Raw genomic sequence first — 19,833 nt, forward strand, 5'->3', positions numbered from 1 at the left:
GTATGTGTATAGGTAAGTGTATGTGTATGTGTATGTTTATGTGTAGCGTATGTGTACGTGCTCATGTACGGGTACGTGTACGTGTATGTGTGTGTGAGTACTTGGTTTTGTTTGTATTTGATGGTGTACGTTGGTGCGTTTCTTGGTGTGTGTGTGTATAGTAGTGCGTAAGTGAGTTTGTAAATGCTGCTATATATATATATATATATACGTGCATTTACATACTCACTTTTGAATATATGTATATATATGAGTGTGTGTGTGTGTATTTGTGTTTTTGCGTGTTTTCGTTTGTGTTATTTTGTGTGTGTGCTTGTGTGTGTGTTCATGTGTGTGTATAAATTTGCGTGTGTGTTCATGTGTATGTTTTTTGTGTTTGTGTTTGTGTGTGTGTGTGTGTGCTTGTGCGCTTGTGTGTATGTGAGTATGTGAGTGTGCGTGTATGTGTGTATTTATTTATGAATGCATGTGTGTGTGTGTTTTTTTGTATTGTTTTGTATCTAGACGTTTATTCCTCGAAAATATATATGCATTTGAACGAAGCACGACTAACCAATACGAGCGTTCAGGGGGTTGTATATAATGAGCTTACCTTCAAACTCCAACACTCGGTCCACGGCCTCTTCGTGTCCATACAGTATATTGTCGTAGACAGTCTGCATTTCATCGCCTACTCTTTCGCCTCGGAATAAAATACTCTTGTTTCTCAATGCTTGCGTCTGGTTTGGACTGAGATGAATGCGATCCTAGATCAACAGCGAACACTCTATATGAGCATAGATATGATCAAATGTTCAACAAGATATACAGGTGTATACGCTTTTCATGTATTTATGTAGTAAACATAAAAAACTATCATAGCCGTCAAAAAACACTAAAAAATGAACTACAACAGTGTGTAAATAAATACTATTCTTGTGATTATTCAAAAAGACCTGACGCTTTTTTTTGTCCGTCTAGAACTCTAAATATGACTCTAAACTCTAAAGCATATTATTTTAATATCAATATTTATAGTCTAAAATAGTAAATACAACTCTACTGTTTTTAAAAACAAATTATAATACAGTACACACTATTTAGGATTAGCACTCAATTTTTCTTAAGCAGTGTGTGACACTGGGAGCAGCAAAAGCAAATAAAATATGTTTTTTCTACAAATATAGAAAACAAATTTTTTTTTTTTGGCTTTTGGTTTGTTGTGTTTTTTTCTAAACAACAAATATACTTGCTTTTTTTACAAAATATATATAGAAGAAAAAGAACAGGCCTGTTTTTTTTACAACAAAATACAATATTGATGTACAAGATAAACGTTTCACGTTTAACGCGAACGTATACTTTTTTACATGTTTTTGGTTTTGTAAAAAAAATTATCAAAAATAGTCCTGGGCTCTTCTGGCTCACAATCAGAGTTCAGGCACAGTAAATAAATACAGAATATTTTGAAAATAAATAGTAGGCCTGGTCGCCTGGAATACCTCTTTTTTTTTTAACTTGAATATATTTAGAAAAAAATATATACACCATTACAACTTCACACAACAAGAGAGGGAATTGATGAGTCTCGTCACAGACCTGGCTGACTTTTGGTATTTATTTATTTTATTGATGCGGCTCCGAGACCGACCGCCCAAGTCCCCACGGGGCCAAGAGATGAAGAGAAGGCCGAGGCCCCGAGGGCCGAGAGTTTATTTATTGTATGTGTATGGTTCAACGACTATCAGATATGTATGGTTATTAAATAAATCCAGAAGCTACTATAGATGCGTGAGTGGATTTTTTTAATAGGTCCGGCGTCAGCTGACAAATGCCTCTCTGTCTAAATAGACTCATGGAGGCTGAGGCGCTGTAAACCCTCTCATACACATACACACAAGAAGGCTCGTGCATCTCCCCAGAGGTGATTTTAAATTGATAGCTGGGCTCCGGCAGTTTATCTAAAGGATCTTTATTGAATCGAAAGTATAATATATGTAAACTTTAGTACTCCCCTTTATTTATTAAATGCAACGCGGCAAGTTTTGACTCATTGTTTTGTATCTGTATAAAAGTAAACGGTAGTGTCTGCACAAGTTGACGGTTATCAGCAGATTTGTATCTGTATAAAAGTAAACGGTAGTGTCTGCACAAGTTGACGGTTATCAGCAGATTTGTATCTGTATAAAAGTAAACGGTAGTGTCTGCACAAGTTGACGGTTATCAGCAGATTTGTATCTGTATAAAAGTAAACGGTAGTGTCCGCACAAGTTGACGGTTATCAGCAGAATGGCGAGCAAAAGGTGCCCCAAGAACAAAGCTGCCTTGCATGGAAGCCACGTGTTCACTTTCCGTATGTTTTGTTGTATATCGCCCAACTATCGATTGACTATTACTACAGAAAGCAACTGTGACATTGTATTAATGGTATTCTTGTATTGATGTATCACTATATCAATACAGTTACTTTGAGAAGTACTTTTAGGGTGTTAGTAGGATGAGAGCACCCATTCATTTTCCGTATGTTGTTCATCGCAAGTGTCTGTAAAGTAAACTTTTAATACCACAGAAGCTTTAATATCATCCCAAATGACCTTTTCGAACACGCCCGTACTACAGAGTGCAACTGTTACATTGCATCTGAGTTGTTCGTGTATCAAAAGACTCTAATAGGATGAGAGCATATGTTCGTACGAGCTAATCTTCGTCCAAAAAAATCGAAAGCCAGTTCAACACGTTAGATTCTGCCGTTTGTGTTGTTTCATAAATTGTACCCAGTAGCCTCAAGGGAATGGTTAGCCTATTGAAAATACTTGCACTTGTATTGAGAACAATTCAATATTCCTGTACAATGGCACATACTTACTTGAGGATACAGTCGTACGAGTATATGCCCTTAACTGCGTTCGCATAGCCTTCAATCAGCGCTTAAATTCATATGGGAACAAAGATTAACTCTGAGACGCTCGTATAAGGGGAAGTACTGATGGTTTTGCAGTTGTCGATTGATCAGACCTAACAATGTGCGACATAGACACACGAAGCTATTGCTTGTCCTCTCTGACAGATAGTGTATATCATTGCGTTACCAGTCCTTACATACCCAAGTCATTCAGTACTGCGAGAGACGAGAAGTACTTGGCAATTCAAAACATATATAACCACTTCAGGTAATAGTGACGCTGCTTCGAGCTCTGAGGTCGGTGGATCAGATCAAGGAGAAAATACACGCTTTATAGAGTTTGTAGAATATGACCACGCGCACTACGATGGCTCCTACGAAGCAATCAAGGCGTCTTATGGTATGTATCACTCGCGTTTGGTGAATATCGAAATCTTTCTGAAATATTTGTTAGGCATAGATATATCGTGTTAGATCCAAATTTTTTAACTTAATTTTAACATGTCCAGCTTTGCATTAACTCACTTCTGGCCGAATACATATATGGGTGTATACGAACTCACGTACACTCGTATATATATATATATATATATATATATATACATATATATATAAATATATAATCTATCTGTCTATTATCTATAAAATCAATTTATATCTATATATCTATCTATATATCTATTATATATATATATATATATATATATATATATACATATATATATTTACATATATATAAATATGTATGTATATAAATATATATATATGTGTGTGTGTCGTGTGTGTGTGTGCGTGTGTGTGTGTGTGTGTGTATGTTATATATATATATATATATATATATATATATATATATATGTGTGTGTGTGTGTGTGTGTGTGTGTGTGTGTTTGGGTAGGTAGGTGGGTGTGTGGGTGTGGTTGTGTGTGTGTGTGCGTGTATATATATATTTATATATATTTAAATACATATATATATATACATATATATATATAGCGTGTATATAGTGTATATAGTGTATATAAATATATATATATATATATATATATATATATATGTGTGTGTGTGTGTGCGTGTGTGTGTGTTTGTGTTATATATATTTATATATTTATGACGTGTTGTGTCGGAGGCTCGTGTATTGCAGTTTTACTAGTATATATAGCGACACTGTGTGTATGTTATGCTGTTGTGTTAAAATTGAGCAAACTTGTCACGTCCATCGGCAATAGCATTTCCTAAGGACAAGGATGGCTGGAAGAAGGCGGCGCAAAAGAAGTTTCCTTGTACGAAGTGGATTCCTTCGTATCAGTGGCGTAGCTGGATCGTAGTAGATCTGATTGCTGGTAAGTAGACTTCAGCTTAAGGTGCACTTGAGTTTCTCTCTAACTACTATGGTATCCCCACACACGTCTTTTGTCAAATAGATGTAGGTTTTGTATTAACGATGTTCAGCATGTCTACGAAGTATATCAAGGACATTAATTTTACATGTATATAGGTTGTCCACAATTTCATTGTCTGTGCAGCCGGTCAGCTAATTTTGTAAATTTATCATGAATAGCATCACTGTTCCAGGCCGTTAGCGGGATTATCAGCGAATGGAACCCATTTGTGTTATTGACAAATGTTCTCTCTCTTTAATACGTGTATATGATGTACGGCATTTCTGGTCATATCTTCAACAACACAGACGAAATTCCAAACGATTCTGCCTTCAGTTACTATTAAAATCCTGCGTTTTTTCGCTCGGCTTATATACAGCAGATTTATATATAAGCATTATCTCCGTATACTGAGCTGCCTGATGCACAAATCTTATTCAAATCCTTGGTCGTGAGCTGATTCTCTGAACACAACAGAATCTTGTATTGTTGTGTGTTGTGTAACTGGTCCAGCCCTGCCCACAACTGCGTCCTCCCAATATTCATTTGTGACTAGGAATAGCACTTTTGTAGATCACGATCTTATCTTTTAAACTTGGCGTGTGTACATCATCCATAGTCACATCAGGTCCTTCTATACATCTTCTCTTGCGTAAGCAATGAAATTATTACACCATAGAACCACCTGTGCACTTACTATACAAAGAAAACTGTGATATCAGCTGGCCTTGTCTAAACATATCCTATTTCACACTATTCTCTACACCCATGTTGCGTAGGTATAACGTTGTCTGTCATGATGCTGCCTCAGGGAGTTGCGTTCGCGTCGCTGGCTGGAGTACCGCCTCAATATGGTATGTGATATGCAGATTTTCACGACACGGTTTGTGGGACACTTTCTCCTGTAGAACACATGGTCTGCAGAACGGCCCGTGTTGCGCCTTCTGATGATGTATGACTTGTGTTCAGTGTCCTGAGTTCTTACGGTATGTTATACGCAGTCTCTCGCGATGCATCAGCTGACAGACGACTGTGTTAAGAATTGTGTTCCAACCTCTGCATTTATTATAGCATATATATTCGTGAAAACGACAAAATGCCATCGCAATGGTAGTGTGATCTCAAAAATTTAATTTGCGACAATCATCTTTTTTTGCTGCATCAGGGCACATCAAGCTCATCACATTAGTTGAAGCCGTAAACTACAGTTCTATCTTTGTCAGGATGTTATGGACGGAGTAGTACACAGCCCGTTTCATGCGCTTACACCGGAAACTGAGTTAATATTTGTGTTCACTGCCCACTTAGGTTTTTGACATGCTTGTATGTATTGTCGGCTTTAAAGCTTATTTGTGTTATGCTGAAATAATCGTATGCTTCAACGATGTGCTTATCCATCCTCGAGACTGTTTTATTATTGCACCTATACGTTCATACAATCTCCATCATTGGTTCAAACATCGCACCCGCAGGATTGTACACGTGCGTGTTCCCTCCTTTAGTCTACGCATTCCTGGGCACATCCAGGGAGCTATCCATCGGTCCTTTCGGACTCACGTCACTTATGGTTGGCCAGGTAGGTATATAATGTGGAGACATATATTTGTTATCTGTACACGCTGTACATCAATTTAGCTAATAGGAGTGGAAGTCATCCCTGGAAACTGCGGAATATTCTCACAGTAATGATGTATGCATGCACAAGTTGAAAATTTCGTCGGCGTGGAAGTTATCCATTTTATTCGCTTTCGTCGCACTCTCGATCGGAATCTCTGATCACAATCCACACTACTTGCACTAAGTGTTTTCACATTTAGATGTCAGTAGGGTTGCGACACATGCTTTTGGGGTTGCGTATGTTCAAATTTCATGCACAAAGGATCGGTGGTGCATAAGTGTAATCATATAGTCTCCGATCTTCACTTCCAGCTGGCCGACAACTCACTTAATATCTTCTCTAGGGTGTAGCTGCAGCGCTAGACGGCGGAGTACCCGGAAGCGACGAGTTCATAGCCTATGCTGTCACAACGACCTTCGTAGTGGGACTGTATCTATTTATAGCCGGCCTGCTCAAGTTGGGGTTTATCACCATATACATGAGTACCCCCGTAATACGGTCTTTCACCACTGGAGCTGCCATTGGTATCGCCACGAGTCAGTTGAGCAGTTTGTTCCAGATCAACACCCCGAACTATGATGATCCCTTTGCTAATCCACAGGAATGGTGGTACATCGTCACGCATCTGGGCACTACGAATGCATGGTATGTAGTTTCTTTGTATGGGTTGTTCTTTGTTTTGCTGTAGTTGCAGCGTTGCCTTGTATGAGGCTATATCGCTCGCAACTGGAGTAGGCATCTGTATCATTGCCATCGAATTAAATATAAATAGGTCTGATCGTACGAACACTGACCGTCACACAAAGCAACATGCTAGTATGGCACGTATTCTGCAAACCCAGCTCGCAGATACACTAAACACTGGCTCCAATAAATTGTGGGAATTTTTTTTTGCGGCAATAACGAAACTATGAAAAGTTGAATAATTATCCATCTTCTATGATTGTGTCATTGCAGGTCTGTAGGTATCGGAATTGTTTCCATGATATTCATCTACATCACTAAACTGTTGAATGAAAAGTATAAGACAAAGATGAGGAATATCCCGATACCCGGAGAGCTCATAGTTGTCGTTGCTGCAATTATACTGTCGTATATTGCAGGACTGGACGAAAAGGTGGGACATCTGGTGAATTCTGAATATATTTTTCGGTCTAATTAGTTAGCTATGGGAGTGAGTGGTGCACTGTGTTTGCAAAGTACAGTGATGTATGTCTTAAATACGCCTCATTATATGATGCTTCTTTGCTATCATTCCCCATTACAAATGTCGGAATATTCAGCTCGCATGCGTAAATATCAATATGGGCCAAAATCGCCTTTACAGTGCTGTATGCACGCTATATTACTACAAACTTAATCTAGCACCTACACTTGATCTACATACTACGCACAGGGTGTGGCCGTGATAGGAGATATTCCGCAAGGTTTGCCCGCACCCTCTCTGCCACCCTTCGGATCGGTAGACATAGTCAAAGTAGCTCAGCTTGCAATGCCAGTTGCACTGGTAGACTATATGGTATCTGTAGGTGTGGCTAAAAGTCTCGCATTGAGAGGTCAATATAAAGCCAGGTACATGCACATGATTGAGTGGCTGCTGTGAAATGCGAGTGTTGTACCTTCGAAAATATTTGTTTGATGTTTAAAGTTACGCAGATTACTATTGATAGTGTTAGTTTCAGCTGTATGTGCACCACCACTGCTTGTAGACTGAGATTCAGAGTCTGCATCAGTTCTAAGTCACATAACGAGTCCAAGATTAGACCCCTACATTCTTGGGGTTCTGTCCTGACTACCACATGGCCGTCGCGAAGCTCGCCTGATTCAGTTTCTAAGGTCATTTAATATGTATTGATCAGAATTGCCACACTACTATTCCCAACCACTTTATAATGTAGCTCCAACCAGGAGTTCATAGCACTGGGAGCGACCAATATCGTGGGATCCTTCTTCGGGTGTATTGCGGCATCTGCCTCTCTATCACGAACATCTGTAGTCGCGTCTATTGGAGCCAAATCACAATTGCCAAGCATCGTTGCTGCCTTGATTGTCATAGTAAGTATATATCAACACTGTCATAGTACGTGTATAGCATCACTTTATAATCGTGTCGGGGTGGTCTGCATTGCGGAACAATATTTTTTTAATGTAACCTGACGTATGCGAGTCGGCCATACATAATTGTGGACACACTTCATATGTTCGAAGCGGCTTTTTCTTCCTGCAAGAAGTTATTGAGGTGTAATTGGATTTGATCTCATATGAAACCATCCTTGTGGGTAAAAAATATTAGTGTTTTTCGATATCGAATACCAAGGATTTTATTATTTTCATTAGCTTTCCGATACTAACAAAAAAAAATGCCTTTTTTATCCCCAACGATTCCAGGTTGTTTTATACTGTCTCACCAGTGTCTTCTTTTATCTGCCAAAGAGTGTGCTAGCAGCCATCATCATTGTTGGTTTGAGGTATGTGGAAATGTATATGTGCCTTGGGAAACTGTATAACGTGGAAAGTATTTTTTGTATTGGGAGATCATGAACCTAAATGCCACAATCATTTTGTTCCGTATGTAGCACCTTGATCATGAATATGGACCACTGGGCGCACGTATATGGTGGCCATGTGCGATTTTATTTTACAACCAGACTCCCAAGTGCGACAACAACTTTTCCGGTGTAAAATGTGCTTCATAAAAAAATGTTTCTCGACAATCAACGCCGGACTAGTCTTTTAGTGAATTGTAAGCCGTAGGGTACACTTTACCGGCAGGAACGTGTACCTGTAGAGCATATTCAGCACATTTTCACAACAGTATTGCATATCGCCAGCATGCTCAGCGCTTGATTATCAAGAGTGGACAATGGGGAAGGGGGGGTTGGATATAGAGCCTATTTCTATTGAATGAATCCAGATTTCTGAATCGGTTTAATACGCAACGTACAAGGGTAGTGATGTAAGAATTACTTACCGCCTCAAATGTCAATGTGCAGAGGAATGTTCAAGCAGCACAGGGATCTCATCACCCTGTGGCGATCGAGCAAAAGTGAATGGCTTGTGTGGATATGTACATATTTGGCTACCATTTTGCTGGGTATCACAGTTGGTCTCATAGTTGGGTATGTCTCTTCCTTATTGAGCATTTTTCTGAAGATGGTTTCTATTTCATAAGCGATTACCAAACCACACGATTTTGCAAGCTTATTTGCCACGCGTGATTGCCACATTTCCCTTTTGTATATAGTTGCTCACCTCACTCCTTTCGTCTGCGGCAGGGTTGTATTGGCGCTTTTGGTAGTTGTATACTGGATTTCTCGGCCACGTGTATCGCAGCTGGGGTACCACAAGGTTAGTCAAGAGCCCTGCTTAACAATGTTTGCTTGGATTTGTCTTTTGTGGGCTGTTAGAAGTCCTCGTTTCCCAATGACGTGTTGAATGATATATGTATTGCGTTTTGATCGGTCTTTAGTGGTGCTCAAAATTCTACTCAACTTCATCAACTCTGGAAGTCTCTCTTTGATATCTGAGGTTGGATGTGGTTATTGATGACTATACGCAACAGTGACACATATGTAGTTGGCTATCCGAAGTGCTATGCTCACAACTTCATCTCAATTCAAAATTGTTTCCACAGTATTAATATCAGTTTTGAATTTTGAGTGAGTAATGTTTGCCGAATCGGTAGCGGATAGTCCATTTCATAAGGTGTAGAGCTCCCAAACTCCAATAATTTCAATGGCAACACGTTGCAACTCCCCGCTTCACATTGCTTCTCACACCGAACTGAGCTTTTATCATTTCTGAATTCACAGCAATCGGGAATGTACCGTGACTTACATCGAACTCAGTGCGACACAATTGACAAGTGTTTGGTATGGAGGTATGTTACTGAATCAATGCCATCGGTCCAAAGGACACTTGCTTGTAAACGTATTAGTATTCGTTCAAGGATTCTTGAGTTGTGATCCCTTATAGGGTAGTGTGCGAAGGAGTGTAGACCCTGGTGCAGATGCTATCTATTATCGCATCAAATCCAAGAAATACTACGAGCAAAAAAAATCCCGTTTATTCAATAGAAATTCCTATAATAGGGAAGTTCTAAGCTGTTCACGACTCCTGTGTAGAACTTGTGGAATTTTACGAGTAGTTAAATTGGAGTATGTACAAATTTATATGATCTGACCATTCAAAGTGCAGTGGCTTTGAGTGAGACTAGGGAGACAGGTAGTGCTGCACTTTCCGGATAGATACTAGATTTAAACTTAACTATTGTTCGCAAATACTTGCAAGGGTATGACTCGATCTAAGATGTTTAGTGAAACATTCATCTACGCTCCATTGTCTTACTCAACTGTGCTTGTCAAAATTGAAATACAACTAGACTTATTCAAGCCATTAAACATTGTCATTTCACCATTTGGTTTTATAAACCTCAGGTTCAGCGCGTCGTTATGGTACTGCAACGCCGACCACTTTCAGAACAGACTGATCAAGCAATTCAATGCAATGGATGGTATAACGGATGTTGTTATCGACATGAAGTATGTTTCGATGTGCTTGGGCATTTGAGTACTATAAGGCGAGTGTGCTGGCGTGGTTGTATTATAGGGTTTTAGGGTTTCAGCGATTGAGGATGTGACAGGTAAAACAGTACGATAATTGAGGCCGGATTGAAGGAGTACTGAATACAGATACCTTTCGGCGTGCCGCAAATGAAGTAAGGTCCGTTGAAGGTCTCGCGACTACGACACCCAGTGTACAGCATGCTATTTGAGTTATATGGGGTGAACAAATTTTTATAGCTAAGATATACACGCAAACTTGTTGAGCTGTATATCACCTCTACCTACTTGCGGTATGTCAGCCATACCTATGTCCGTCCACTTCTGTATGTCTGCCCTTTGCAATGCAGAAGTATATTTGTCTACGTGAGCGCTTTTTATCTCGTTATCTCTCTGAAACTCTACAAGGAAGTATAAAAAATTGAAAAATGATACAATATCTGCAACACGTGCATACTTCCGCTTTATTTAAGATAGTACCATACACGCGTGGGCAAAGACCTCTGCGCAAAAGGTATTTGCCTTCTCAGTTAGAGTTTCTCTATCTCAATATCAACTCCACTACAACCCCTCTCTCCGCAGTCCAGTCAACAATATGGATCTACAGGGAGGGCTGACCATTTGTACAATGCACAAGTATCTTGAGGCGCGCAAGTGCAGATTACTGCTCGCAGGATGCAAAGGTCGGTGTACAAGTGTCGTTTTCTCAATATTCAGGTACAATAGTGTCCTTTTACTGTAGGTGCGTATGTGTGCATTTGTACGATGTTCTTATTTGCAATTGCGGTTTACCGGACGAAACCTTGCGCCCAGTGTGTATATACAATTACCCGTACTAGGTCGCCATCCGTTACAAATCAAGTATACATAAAGAAGGGACGTGTATTCCAGAACGTCCATGTAGTTGCGCAGACCTCGGAGACCTCTCTTTTGCACCGATGTTCCATATACACCAACATAGCAGATTGGAAAGCCTATTTGTACATGTGAAAGCCAACGTCAGATTCGCCTGTAAATATCGGATGACCGATGTTTATCTATTTTACTATTTTCATGGGACATACCGTTGCGACAGGTCCTACGCGCGATGTACTGAATAAGGCTGGTTACTTTGCGCTCATTGGCAACTCACAGAGGGTGTTCAGCGCCGTGCATGACGCTGTCATGTATCACAACGAAGTAAGTTACGTTCACAGACGTTCTATAGTACCATATCAAAATTCACCATCGCAGACATTATTGTTTCGTTCCACCAATCCCCGTGAGGATAGAAAGCAAACAAATCGGTACCTCTCTGTGGGCTTTAGCAGCGAATTTATCAATCGATGGCTATCTGAGTCAATTCAACGCCGTAAAGATTTTTTTGCGTCAATGCAGCTGTGATTATATTTTGCTTTTAGCTTTTTCACCGTTGCTTCTCTGTAAGCAGAGTGTACCTTGATTGTGAGTTCGTTGGCTTCCTTCTGTGAGCTTACCTACCAATTAATTAGGAGGTATAGTTGTTCGTTGGAATATACTGTATCATAATTGTGGTTGTTAGCAAATACTAACCATATGAAGTATAGTTGTTCGTTGAAAGAAACTGACATCATAATTGTGTTTGCTAGTATATGCTGAAATTAATAGGTATAATTTTGTTCGTTGAAATATACTGAAGTTACAATTGTGTTTGTTAGCATATACTGACATTAAGAGGTATAGCTGTGTTTGTATAAACTGTTATCGCGCAGGTTCTTTTAATGTATACCGCTCTAAGCATTTCTCCGTATTGACGATGATGCATACACTGTCGGTTCTATGTCATAGAATGTATCCTACCGACACGTACGCAATGAAGTACTCGTGTACTTTGTGTCTACATTTGCTTATTGCAGTCAGTAAGTCATGTCTCGCTACGTACGATACCTCTCATCATTGATATATGTCTCCGCGCATTCAACTAGACGGAAGAGTACAGTCGTGACAATGCTATTGGAGCCCCCTTGACTGTGAGTCAGGTGCTGGATATGGGCGAGAACTATGGAACACATGTAAGTGTTACATCGTTCTTGTACGTGTTGCATCGTTCTTGTACGTGTTGCATCGTTCTTGTACGTGTTACATCGTTCTTGTAAGTGTTGCATCGTTCTTGTACGTGTTATATCGTTCTTGTAAGTGTTACATCGTTCTTGTACGTGTTACATCGTTCTTGTACGTGTTACATCGTTTTTGTAAGTGCTACATCGTTCTTGTACGTGTTACATCGTTCGTGTAAGTGTTACATCGTTCTTGTATGTGTTGCATCGTTCGTGTAAGTGTTACATCGTTCTTGTATGTGTTACATCGTTCTTGTAAGTGTTACATCGTTCGTGTAAGTGTTACATCGTTCTTGTATGTGTTACATCGTTCGTGTAGGTGTTACATCGTTCTTGTATGTGTTACATCGTTCTTGTACGTGTTACATCGTTCTTTTAAGTGTTACATCGTTCTTGCATGATGCCAAAATCGAATTGAAACACGACTGACCACGGGTATCTTGCTCGATGAAACATCGTACTTTCTCTCTACAAATGGATATAGATTGCGGATTTGAGTTTTAGCGCAATATCCGAAAACGCATCTGAACCACATTTGAGGAAAAAGAAAAAACAATTGACGGCAATCGTACTAAGTCATATCTATCTGCAGATTCTCTCACGAGTGGTTCATATCGGATCGCGATTGGTCATTGGTGCCGTTTGCAATACTGTATAATTTGTGACAATCACCTTGGCTTGCTGTATGTTTCCACCACAGCCACATGTTGTGCATCACACCCATACAGTCACGCTACCTTGACATAGTTGTAGTATCACCCGGTATTATGCTTGTCCCAGTGTTAAATTACAAGTAATTTATTGGCGTCTAAAAAACAGAACTACCCAAGCGCTGCAAACAGCAATGGCAGCATTCACAGCGCACCGTTAAACGAGTACGATAACGGCGAATGTGATGTAGGCGATGCCTTTGTCAACATCGATCTCAATAAGGATGAACTGGAGACTGTTTCACTACCAATAGTAAGTCAGATATTAAGAATATGAGGTCTTGTGTATCTTCGGAATGTGACAAGGAAATGCCCACTGCATTCGCTTTCGTCTCAATGTGTTCTACTTCAAGTGTTGTGAACACAAGGTATCAATGAGCCATGCGCACAGGGTCCACTATTTCATTCCAGGGTTCCGTGAATCTTCCCATTTCTATGTTAAATAACAAGTTCGTTAAGGCTGATACAATGAAGTACCTGTGCTATCTAGATAGCAGCTGTACACGTAATAACTATGTATTGCCATGAAAGCTTCGCTGTGTGCGCGTATGTGCATAATTGTTTTCAGTATATGAGAACGAACATTGGAGAGCATCATATGAAATCTCTGGTGGTAGCTTAGTTTTTTGTTGGCTGTGATCTGTGCTTGCTTGTGAAAGCGTGTTGATCAACGGTGTGTAACGGACAAATTGACTTCTACTCAGTCGTTCTAGTTTTTTAGGTTACGATTAGTTGGTAATAGACATAGGCCATTTGCAGTCAGATGCCATATCGTAGCGTTCACTACGTATGATCTGCGCTGCGGGGTCGTTCCATTGTGTCTGACATCTATCCGGCAGAGTTGTACACTCGATTTCATGAGTTTCTGGAGGCCGTCAGTTTTTCAATTATGTAGCATCTCGTTAAAAATGCATTTCCATTGACAATGTGATACACTATCAGATAGGAAGGAAAGTTCATACTCCGGGATTCATTTCACAGCTTAATGGATCCTCTTTGCATCTAGCATTGATTTGAACAAGTTTCTCACAACCAACATTCGTCGTATACCCGCAATCCACCTTTTACAGGGAAAAGGCAAGGCAGCAGCAAGCGGGAGAAGGTCGTCAAACATGTTTTCAACAAACGCGGACACCGGAGATAAGTTCAAGAGTACCGATCCCAACACTACTGCCGACGATGGCGAGTCTGCGTTTGGACTCACATTGGGCGGATCTCAGGCCAGTACCACTATCAGATCCACTCACAGCACTCCGTACATAAACTCGAAAGCACATGACACAGCTGGGAGAAGCTTGGGGAGTTCTGATGGTAGTGACTCTGATAGAAATGCGATTGTAATACCCGATGATGTGATTAAGCGGACGAAAAACTGAGTTCTTGCATAGACATTAAACATAGGCAGAGTTGTGTAAATGTGATCGTATCGGTGCCTCTGTTTAGGACCGCAACACGTGCACGAAAGTGTACGTTCAAGTAGAAATGCGGGAGCGGTTTCTCGTAAGCAAATACTGCATTGCCGAACAGAATCAACGGAGTTTTAATGCATATCAGCATTCGTCCTGGGACATAACTGCGAAAGCATATGCAAACTAGCACGTTTCACCGGACCATGGCTTCGTGAGACGAAACTTGCATTCACGATATATAACTATGACGTGGAGCAAAAACGCCGTTGGTGAATAACTTTCCTCGAAGCCATCTAGTTAATGGATGTTTAGTGCACTCTGAAGGTAATTGCGAAGTGTATGAAGTGGGAACTGCATAGTCACCGCAGCTACGTGATGCATTCTAACGATATGGATACACCCAGACAGAGGCGTGTACAATGGACCTCAATTTTATGTAACGAGATCGATTTGGGCGAGTGGCAACCCTTGCGCGATACACTGCTGTGCCGGTTACACCTCAAGATTGTCCAAGCACGTTACGTGAAAGTAAATTCGTTAATTCGTTAACCTTGAGGAGTGCATTACTCTTCAAAAGACATGAAACTAAAAACACTTTTGTGACTATTCTCGTTAAGTTCTGTGAGCGAGAAAATGAGAGTGGCACGTATTGCATTGATTTTGTCTGTGTATGTAATACAACTAATTTCGAAGTCAGAAATTTGCAACACAATCTCGTTCTGGCCGAATTTGTATAGAAATATATTTAATTTTGCTGGCATGTTTAATAGATGCGTGTACTTTGTGAAGACTTGCAGTAAATAGAGCAGTTAAAAGTAATAAAGGTGAACAATGACCAGTCGAAGATATCAACGATACAAATAAAAATGTGCCATATATGACTACATAGTATATTATGTGTAAAGACGGTATACTCAAGAAGCCCACTCTAAGTGTTATCGAGCATGACGACGACAGTGTTTCTATAAGCACACGCAAGATGTGAAATCTCCTTGCCAAGATCAAAATATGCCGGACGATAGCGTGCGTCTTAAAACCTAGCAAGGAATCTTCGAGCACCCGTTTTGAACGCTATCACTTCATTGCGTGAAAAAATTCTCATATGGTGTGTCTATCATGATATACCTGTCCAGAATCGGAGGGACATGCACAGTTGCGCTGACGCCAGTCGCTGTACTTGTAATATTTTGTTGGTGAATCATCTGCAACGCGTCGAAATTTTAAGTATATCATTATATATATATATCTATATATATATACGTCATACCTTATCATTCCCAGATCACCGTTGCTGAGCATCGCGGCAGAGCATTCACAGCTAATCGTCACCCAATCGTACTGGCCGGTGCGGTTTTTGTTTATCGTCTCGAGCTACGAACATGACCAATTTGTTCAGCAGATATCCATCGCCTTGAGCTACGAGCATGAACCTTTCGTTCACGGGTACGCTAGACCTCGTCACTATGTGCAATGGCATCCCTGAGACACTCACTTCTGCGGTATTGAAACACCTCAAGTGCGCCTTTATGTATTGCTATCTGTGACCGACTAGACCATTCAACTCTTGAAGACTGAGTGGCTTCTGAGCTTCTTCGTGGCTGTAGTGAGTGCATACTCGATTAACCTCGTAATACGGGCGAATGGGATTCACAATCAATATTTACTTCTGAGTGGACTCTCAGTGAAGCGCGTATTTTCTTGTAAATAATCGACCATGTGGGCAAAACTAGAATGGACGGGTCCTTTAGCTATTAATTTATTACTTATCGGCGAAAAGATTGTCTAGCTGAGCAGAAATTAAGTCATATAGCGTAAATACAATAGCGGTATCTAAAGCGACACGACTCAAACGAGGAGTGGCGCCCTTGTACAGTGCACTCCATCCTTCCTTCTGCACTATTTGTTTGAAACAATCAAACGAGTTCTTGTACTGTTTCGATTCCAGACCTTGCATTCTGTATACAAAATAATAAATGCAAGAAGCGTTGAGTATTGCGCAATTAAACGAAGGAATGTTCAGGAAACTCATTGTGGCATCGGTTGCACTTATAAGACAATAGTATCGCCCATTAAATGTGTCATGTGCGATACGAGGGTCCGTACTGAGCAGATGATACCAATGCTAAATAGAGCCACCCACGATCTAGTAACATGCATGACATGGTATAGGGCGGTGATATATCATTTTAAACTTATTTCCCACTCAGTATGAACCTTTATGAACCTCCCAAGGGCATTCAAAGGCTTGTAACGCTAGCTACTCCTTCATCGACTAAACAAGGAAAACAATTCACGTGCGCTCACTATTTATACACGCATTCAATCATACCTGGTTTTGACTACATCTATGGGTGTGTTTCCGTAGACACTGGCGGTTCCAGCAACCACACCAGCAGCCATGGTGACACCTACGTGCGGTACAGAAGCGTCTAGTTCTAATTTCGCGCAAAGTGTTTCACGGACACGGTTGTATACTACAAAGCGGATAGCCTGATTTGAAGCCTGGCGGTGGAGAGAAGTATAGTGAAGGAGATGCGATTAGAACAGACCGAGACTCTGGTGCAGATTAGTGCTCACGAGTATATGACAATAGAGACAATTTGATGCATGTCCGGGTGAGTCTGAACTAGTCCAGGTATGCGCTACATGGCTATTATTATGACCAAATACGATCGAATAAGTGATGTTGAGTTTAATGCGAAACATACAGCGTGAATCAGTTCTGAAAGTACACTTTCAAGTTTGCGCGAAACTTCACAGACACGCATCCTGGACAGGAAGTCTACCACAAGTCTAATACAAAGCACCCCACTACATAGTCACCCATACGGTCCAAATGGGCACGCTTACATGCGTGCGGGACACGTGAGACGATAATAACCGCACCAAACCAACTAAGACATACTTGCTTAACGATAGTAGGGCCAACTCCCTTGTAGATACCACTCAGACCCTCTTCCTTGACGATTGTGCTCACGCCGTGAATAAGACCCTTGTACCGCGGGTTGGGTAAACTCTGGTCGGCAATGAACTTGACCTTCACGGTCTCCATTGGTGTAACCGCCAACACCGCCTCTGTTGCACCGGCCATTAGACCCGCACAGAATGTTCGGCCCACCGTGAGCTTTCCATTCTCGTCTGCGAGGAGAGCCTTTCCTTGCTCGTACGCCGTGAATCGGGACGCTACTTTGGGGATGGTGCCCACTAGAAGGGGCGTAATACCTTTGTATAGGCCCGAGAAACCTGTGCAGTGCACGAGTCATGAATGTGTGAGCCTATGGAATACACTTGACATGTACCAGCTGCGGGAGATATGAGTGACACACATGTGTGAGCGAACTATGAATGCAGATAGAGCAGTGTATTTGCAGTGTATTATGATTTAATATCCACCTGTCTCGTGATTGAGGCTTAAACAATAGGGACTCCCTGTGTTCTCCGTTATTACCTGAGCATATACGCTTAGACAGAAAGTGCGATGTACAGCAACATAACGGCCAACCCCATTCATTCATAAACTTGTGTCAAAAAGATGAAGACAGCCCCTCATCACGTGTAACGTATGCCACGTGGGACAACAATATGGTCTTTCACATTACATGCAATATGGACAATAATAGAGACTCGTGTGGAGTAGACTAGAAACGAAAGCATAAATGTGCCAGAGATGCGTATATCTATTTTACTGTAGAAGCTTTGGTATCGAAGATGAATGGTAGAACTATCCTATTGAGCACTAGCATACCTTTATTTTTAATGGTTTGCCTGGCACAGTCGATGGCTCCTTTATACTTGGGGGTGGCCGATCGCTGATCCAACTGCAATTGAGTCTTGACAAACTCTGTGGGGTATGTCATACAGATCTCAACTCCGCCAGAGATGCCTCCTGTAGGTATAATCAAAATGTGAGCATTCTGGAATCTATGCGGTGTTCATGAAGCGCAAATCTATGCAATGTTCGTGAAGCTTCATGAAGCGCAATGTCGATTGCGGTCATAGAACAAATATCGTAAGGGCGAACACTATGTGGACCAGACTGATCTTTCAGGGTTTATTATATTGGCCACCTTTCAGATCGGATTGTGAGAATCTGTGCAAAAATAATAGAATATCCGTATTTTATCACAATTTGACAAGTGTGCGAAGTAGAGGTTTCATACATTGGAACGCTCTAGAAGACACGAACATTCTGTTTCTTTCCAAGATAGTTCACTCTCAGTTGACATTCTACGTGTATTTATGGAAGCGAACCATTTATACTTGCATTCCGTTGTAAATATATGGAGATGCCAGTACTCAAAATTTAATGAATGGCACTGAACCTTACATGACGTGTATTTACATACATAGAACGAAGAGAAGGCAGTCTCGTCGCGAGCTCGATATTGCTTGCAAATAGATTTCCAAACTTAACTGATAACGTTGCAAGACTGAAAATGATCACAAATAGCCATGATTTGTTCGTGTCCAAGCACACTCTTTAACTACCAAGTAACGACGTCGACCACATGTGCTAGCGATCCTGCGACGTACTATTTTATGGTTAAAGTTGTGTATGAAACTGAAGGACACCGAAACGAATTTGCATACGTCAGAATATACTTGTATTGGTACACACATAGAATCACTCTCATACATATGCTCTATTCGAAGCATTCACTCGTGCATGTACAAAAAAAAGTACGATTTTTATGTAGAATACATTTCAAACCAAACAGTTGTTTTGAAATGCGGCTAGAATTCGAACGTATATTGTTTGATTTATATCATAAACAAGAAGGATTGTGTAATACACACTATATAATCTCTCCGACTAAAACAAAGTACACTTTCGTACCATTATGAGTACAAATATAAAATTGTGACAAGACTGAAATTATGCATTTCCAGGTGGCAATCTTAGCTATGCTAAGGTGTAGCCCATAAAGATACAAAATATACATACCCGAGAGAATACTTTGGAGCGGAGACCGGGTTTTTTTGCTTTCTGAAGGTGCCATTTTAATGCAACTGCGATGAACGACTCTCAACCTGAAACAACCTGAAACAACCTGAAACAACTTAAAACAACCTAAAATAACCTAAAACAACGCCGAGGATATGCCGCAAACTTGCCTTGCAACACCACCTATTTATATAGTCTACATACATATCAGGATGGTATAATATAGGGGAGGGGCGCAGTGCGGCATTCATTCC

At 40.6% G+C, this 19,833-nt stretch overlaps 2 protein-coding genes across 2 annotated transcripts; one reads left to right on the top strand and one right to left on the bottom strand.

The window, feature by feature from the left end:
* Positions 1-2,205: 2,205 nt before the first annotated feature.
* SARC_00293 (hypothetical protein) lies at positions 2,206-15,490 on the top strand. Its single transcript, XM_014306019.1, has 19 exons — positions 2,206-2,332; positions 3,150-3,281; positions 4,108-4,221; positions 5,040-5,114; positions 5,733-5,836; positions 6,222-6,523; positions 6,836-6,995; positions 7,275-7,450; positions 7,777-7,933; positions 8,267-8,346; positions 8,872-8,997; positions 9,154-9,226; positions 9,691-9,758; positions 10,315-10,419; positions 11,023-11,123; positions 11,516-11,619; positions 12,384-12,470; positions 13,335-13,478; positions 14,296-15,490. Exons 1-19 carry the CDS (start codon positions 2,269-2,271, stop codon positions 14,599-14,601), a joined length of 2,478 nt encoding a protein of 825 aa, XP_014161494.1. The 5' UTR covers positions 2,206-2,268; the 3' UTR covers positions 14,602-15,490.
* Positions 13,960-19,833, bottom strand: SARC_00294 (hypothetical protein). The gene is made up of 6 exons (XM_014306020.1): positions 19,580-19,833; positions 18,380-18,520; positions 17,540-17,877; positions 16,964-17,136; positions 15,902-16,589; positions 13,960-14,286 (listed from the first exon to the last, which is right to left on the bottom strand). The coding sequence occupies exons 1-5, from the start codon at positions 19,632-19,634 to the stop codon at positions 16,394-16,396; spliced, it is 903 nt and encodes a 300-aa protein (XP_014161495.1). The 5' UTR covers positions 19,635-19,833; the 3' UTR covers positions 13,960-14,286; positions 15,902-16,393.

The sequence above is a fragment of the Sphaeroforma arctica genome, assembly GCF_001186125.1.
Source record: "Sphaeroforma arctica JP610 unplaced genomic scaffold supercont1.8, whole genome shotgun sequence".
Taxonomy (NCBI): Eukaryota; class Ichthyosporea; order Ichthyophonida; genus Sphaeroforma; species Sphaeroforma arctica.

Coding starts and splice junctions, on each gene's coding strand:
- SARC_00293 (XM_014306019.1), top strand. CDS start 2,269: ATGGCGAGCAAAAGGTGCCCCAAGAACAAAGCTGCCTTGCATGGAAGC. Junction 2,333..3,149: donor AAGCCACGTGTTCACTTTCC/GTATGTTTTGTT, acceptor TAACCACTTCAG/GTAATAGTGACGCTGCTTCG. Junction 4,222..5,039: donor CGTAGTAGATCTGATTGCTG/GTAAGTAGACTT, acceptor CATGTTGCGTAG/GTATAACGTTGTCTGTCATG.
- SARC_00294 (XM_014306020.1), bottom strand. CDS start 19,634: ATGGCACCTTCAGAAAGCAAAAAAACCCGGTCTCCGCTCCAAAGTATT. Junction 18,521..19,579: donor GCTCCAAAGTATTCTCTCGG/GTATGTATATTT, acceptor TTATACCTACAG/GAGGCATCTCTGGCGGAGTT. Junction 16,590..16,963: donor ATAGATGTAGTCAAAACCAG/GTATGATTGAAT, acceptor TTTTGTATACAG/AATGCAAGGTCTGGAATCGA.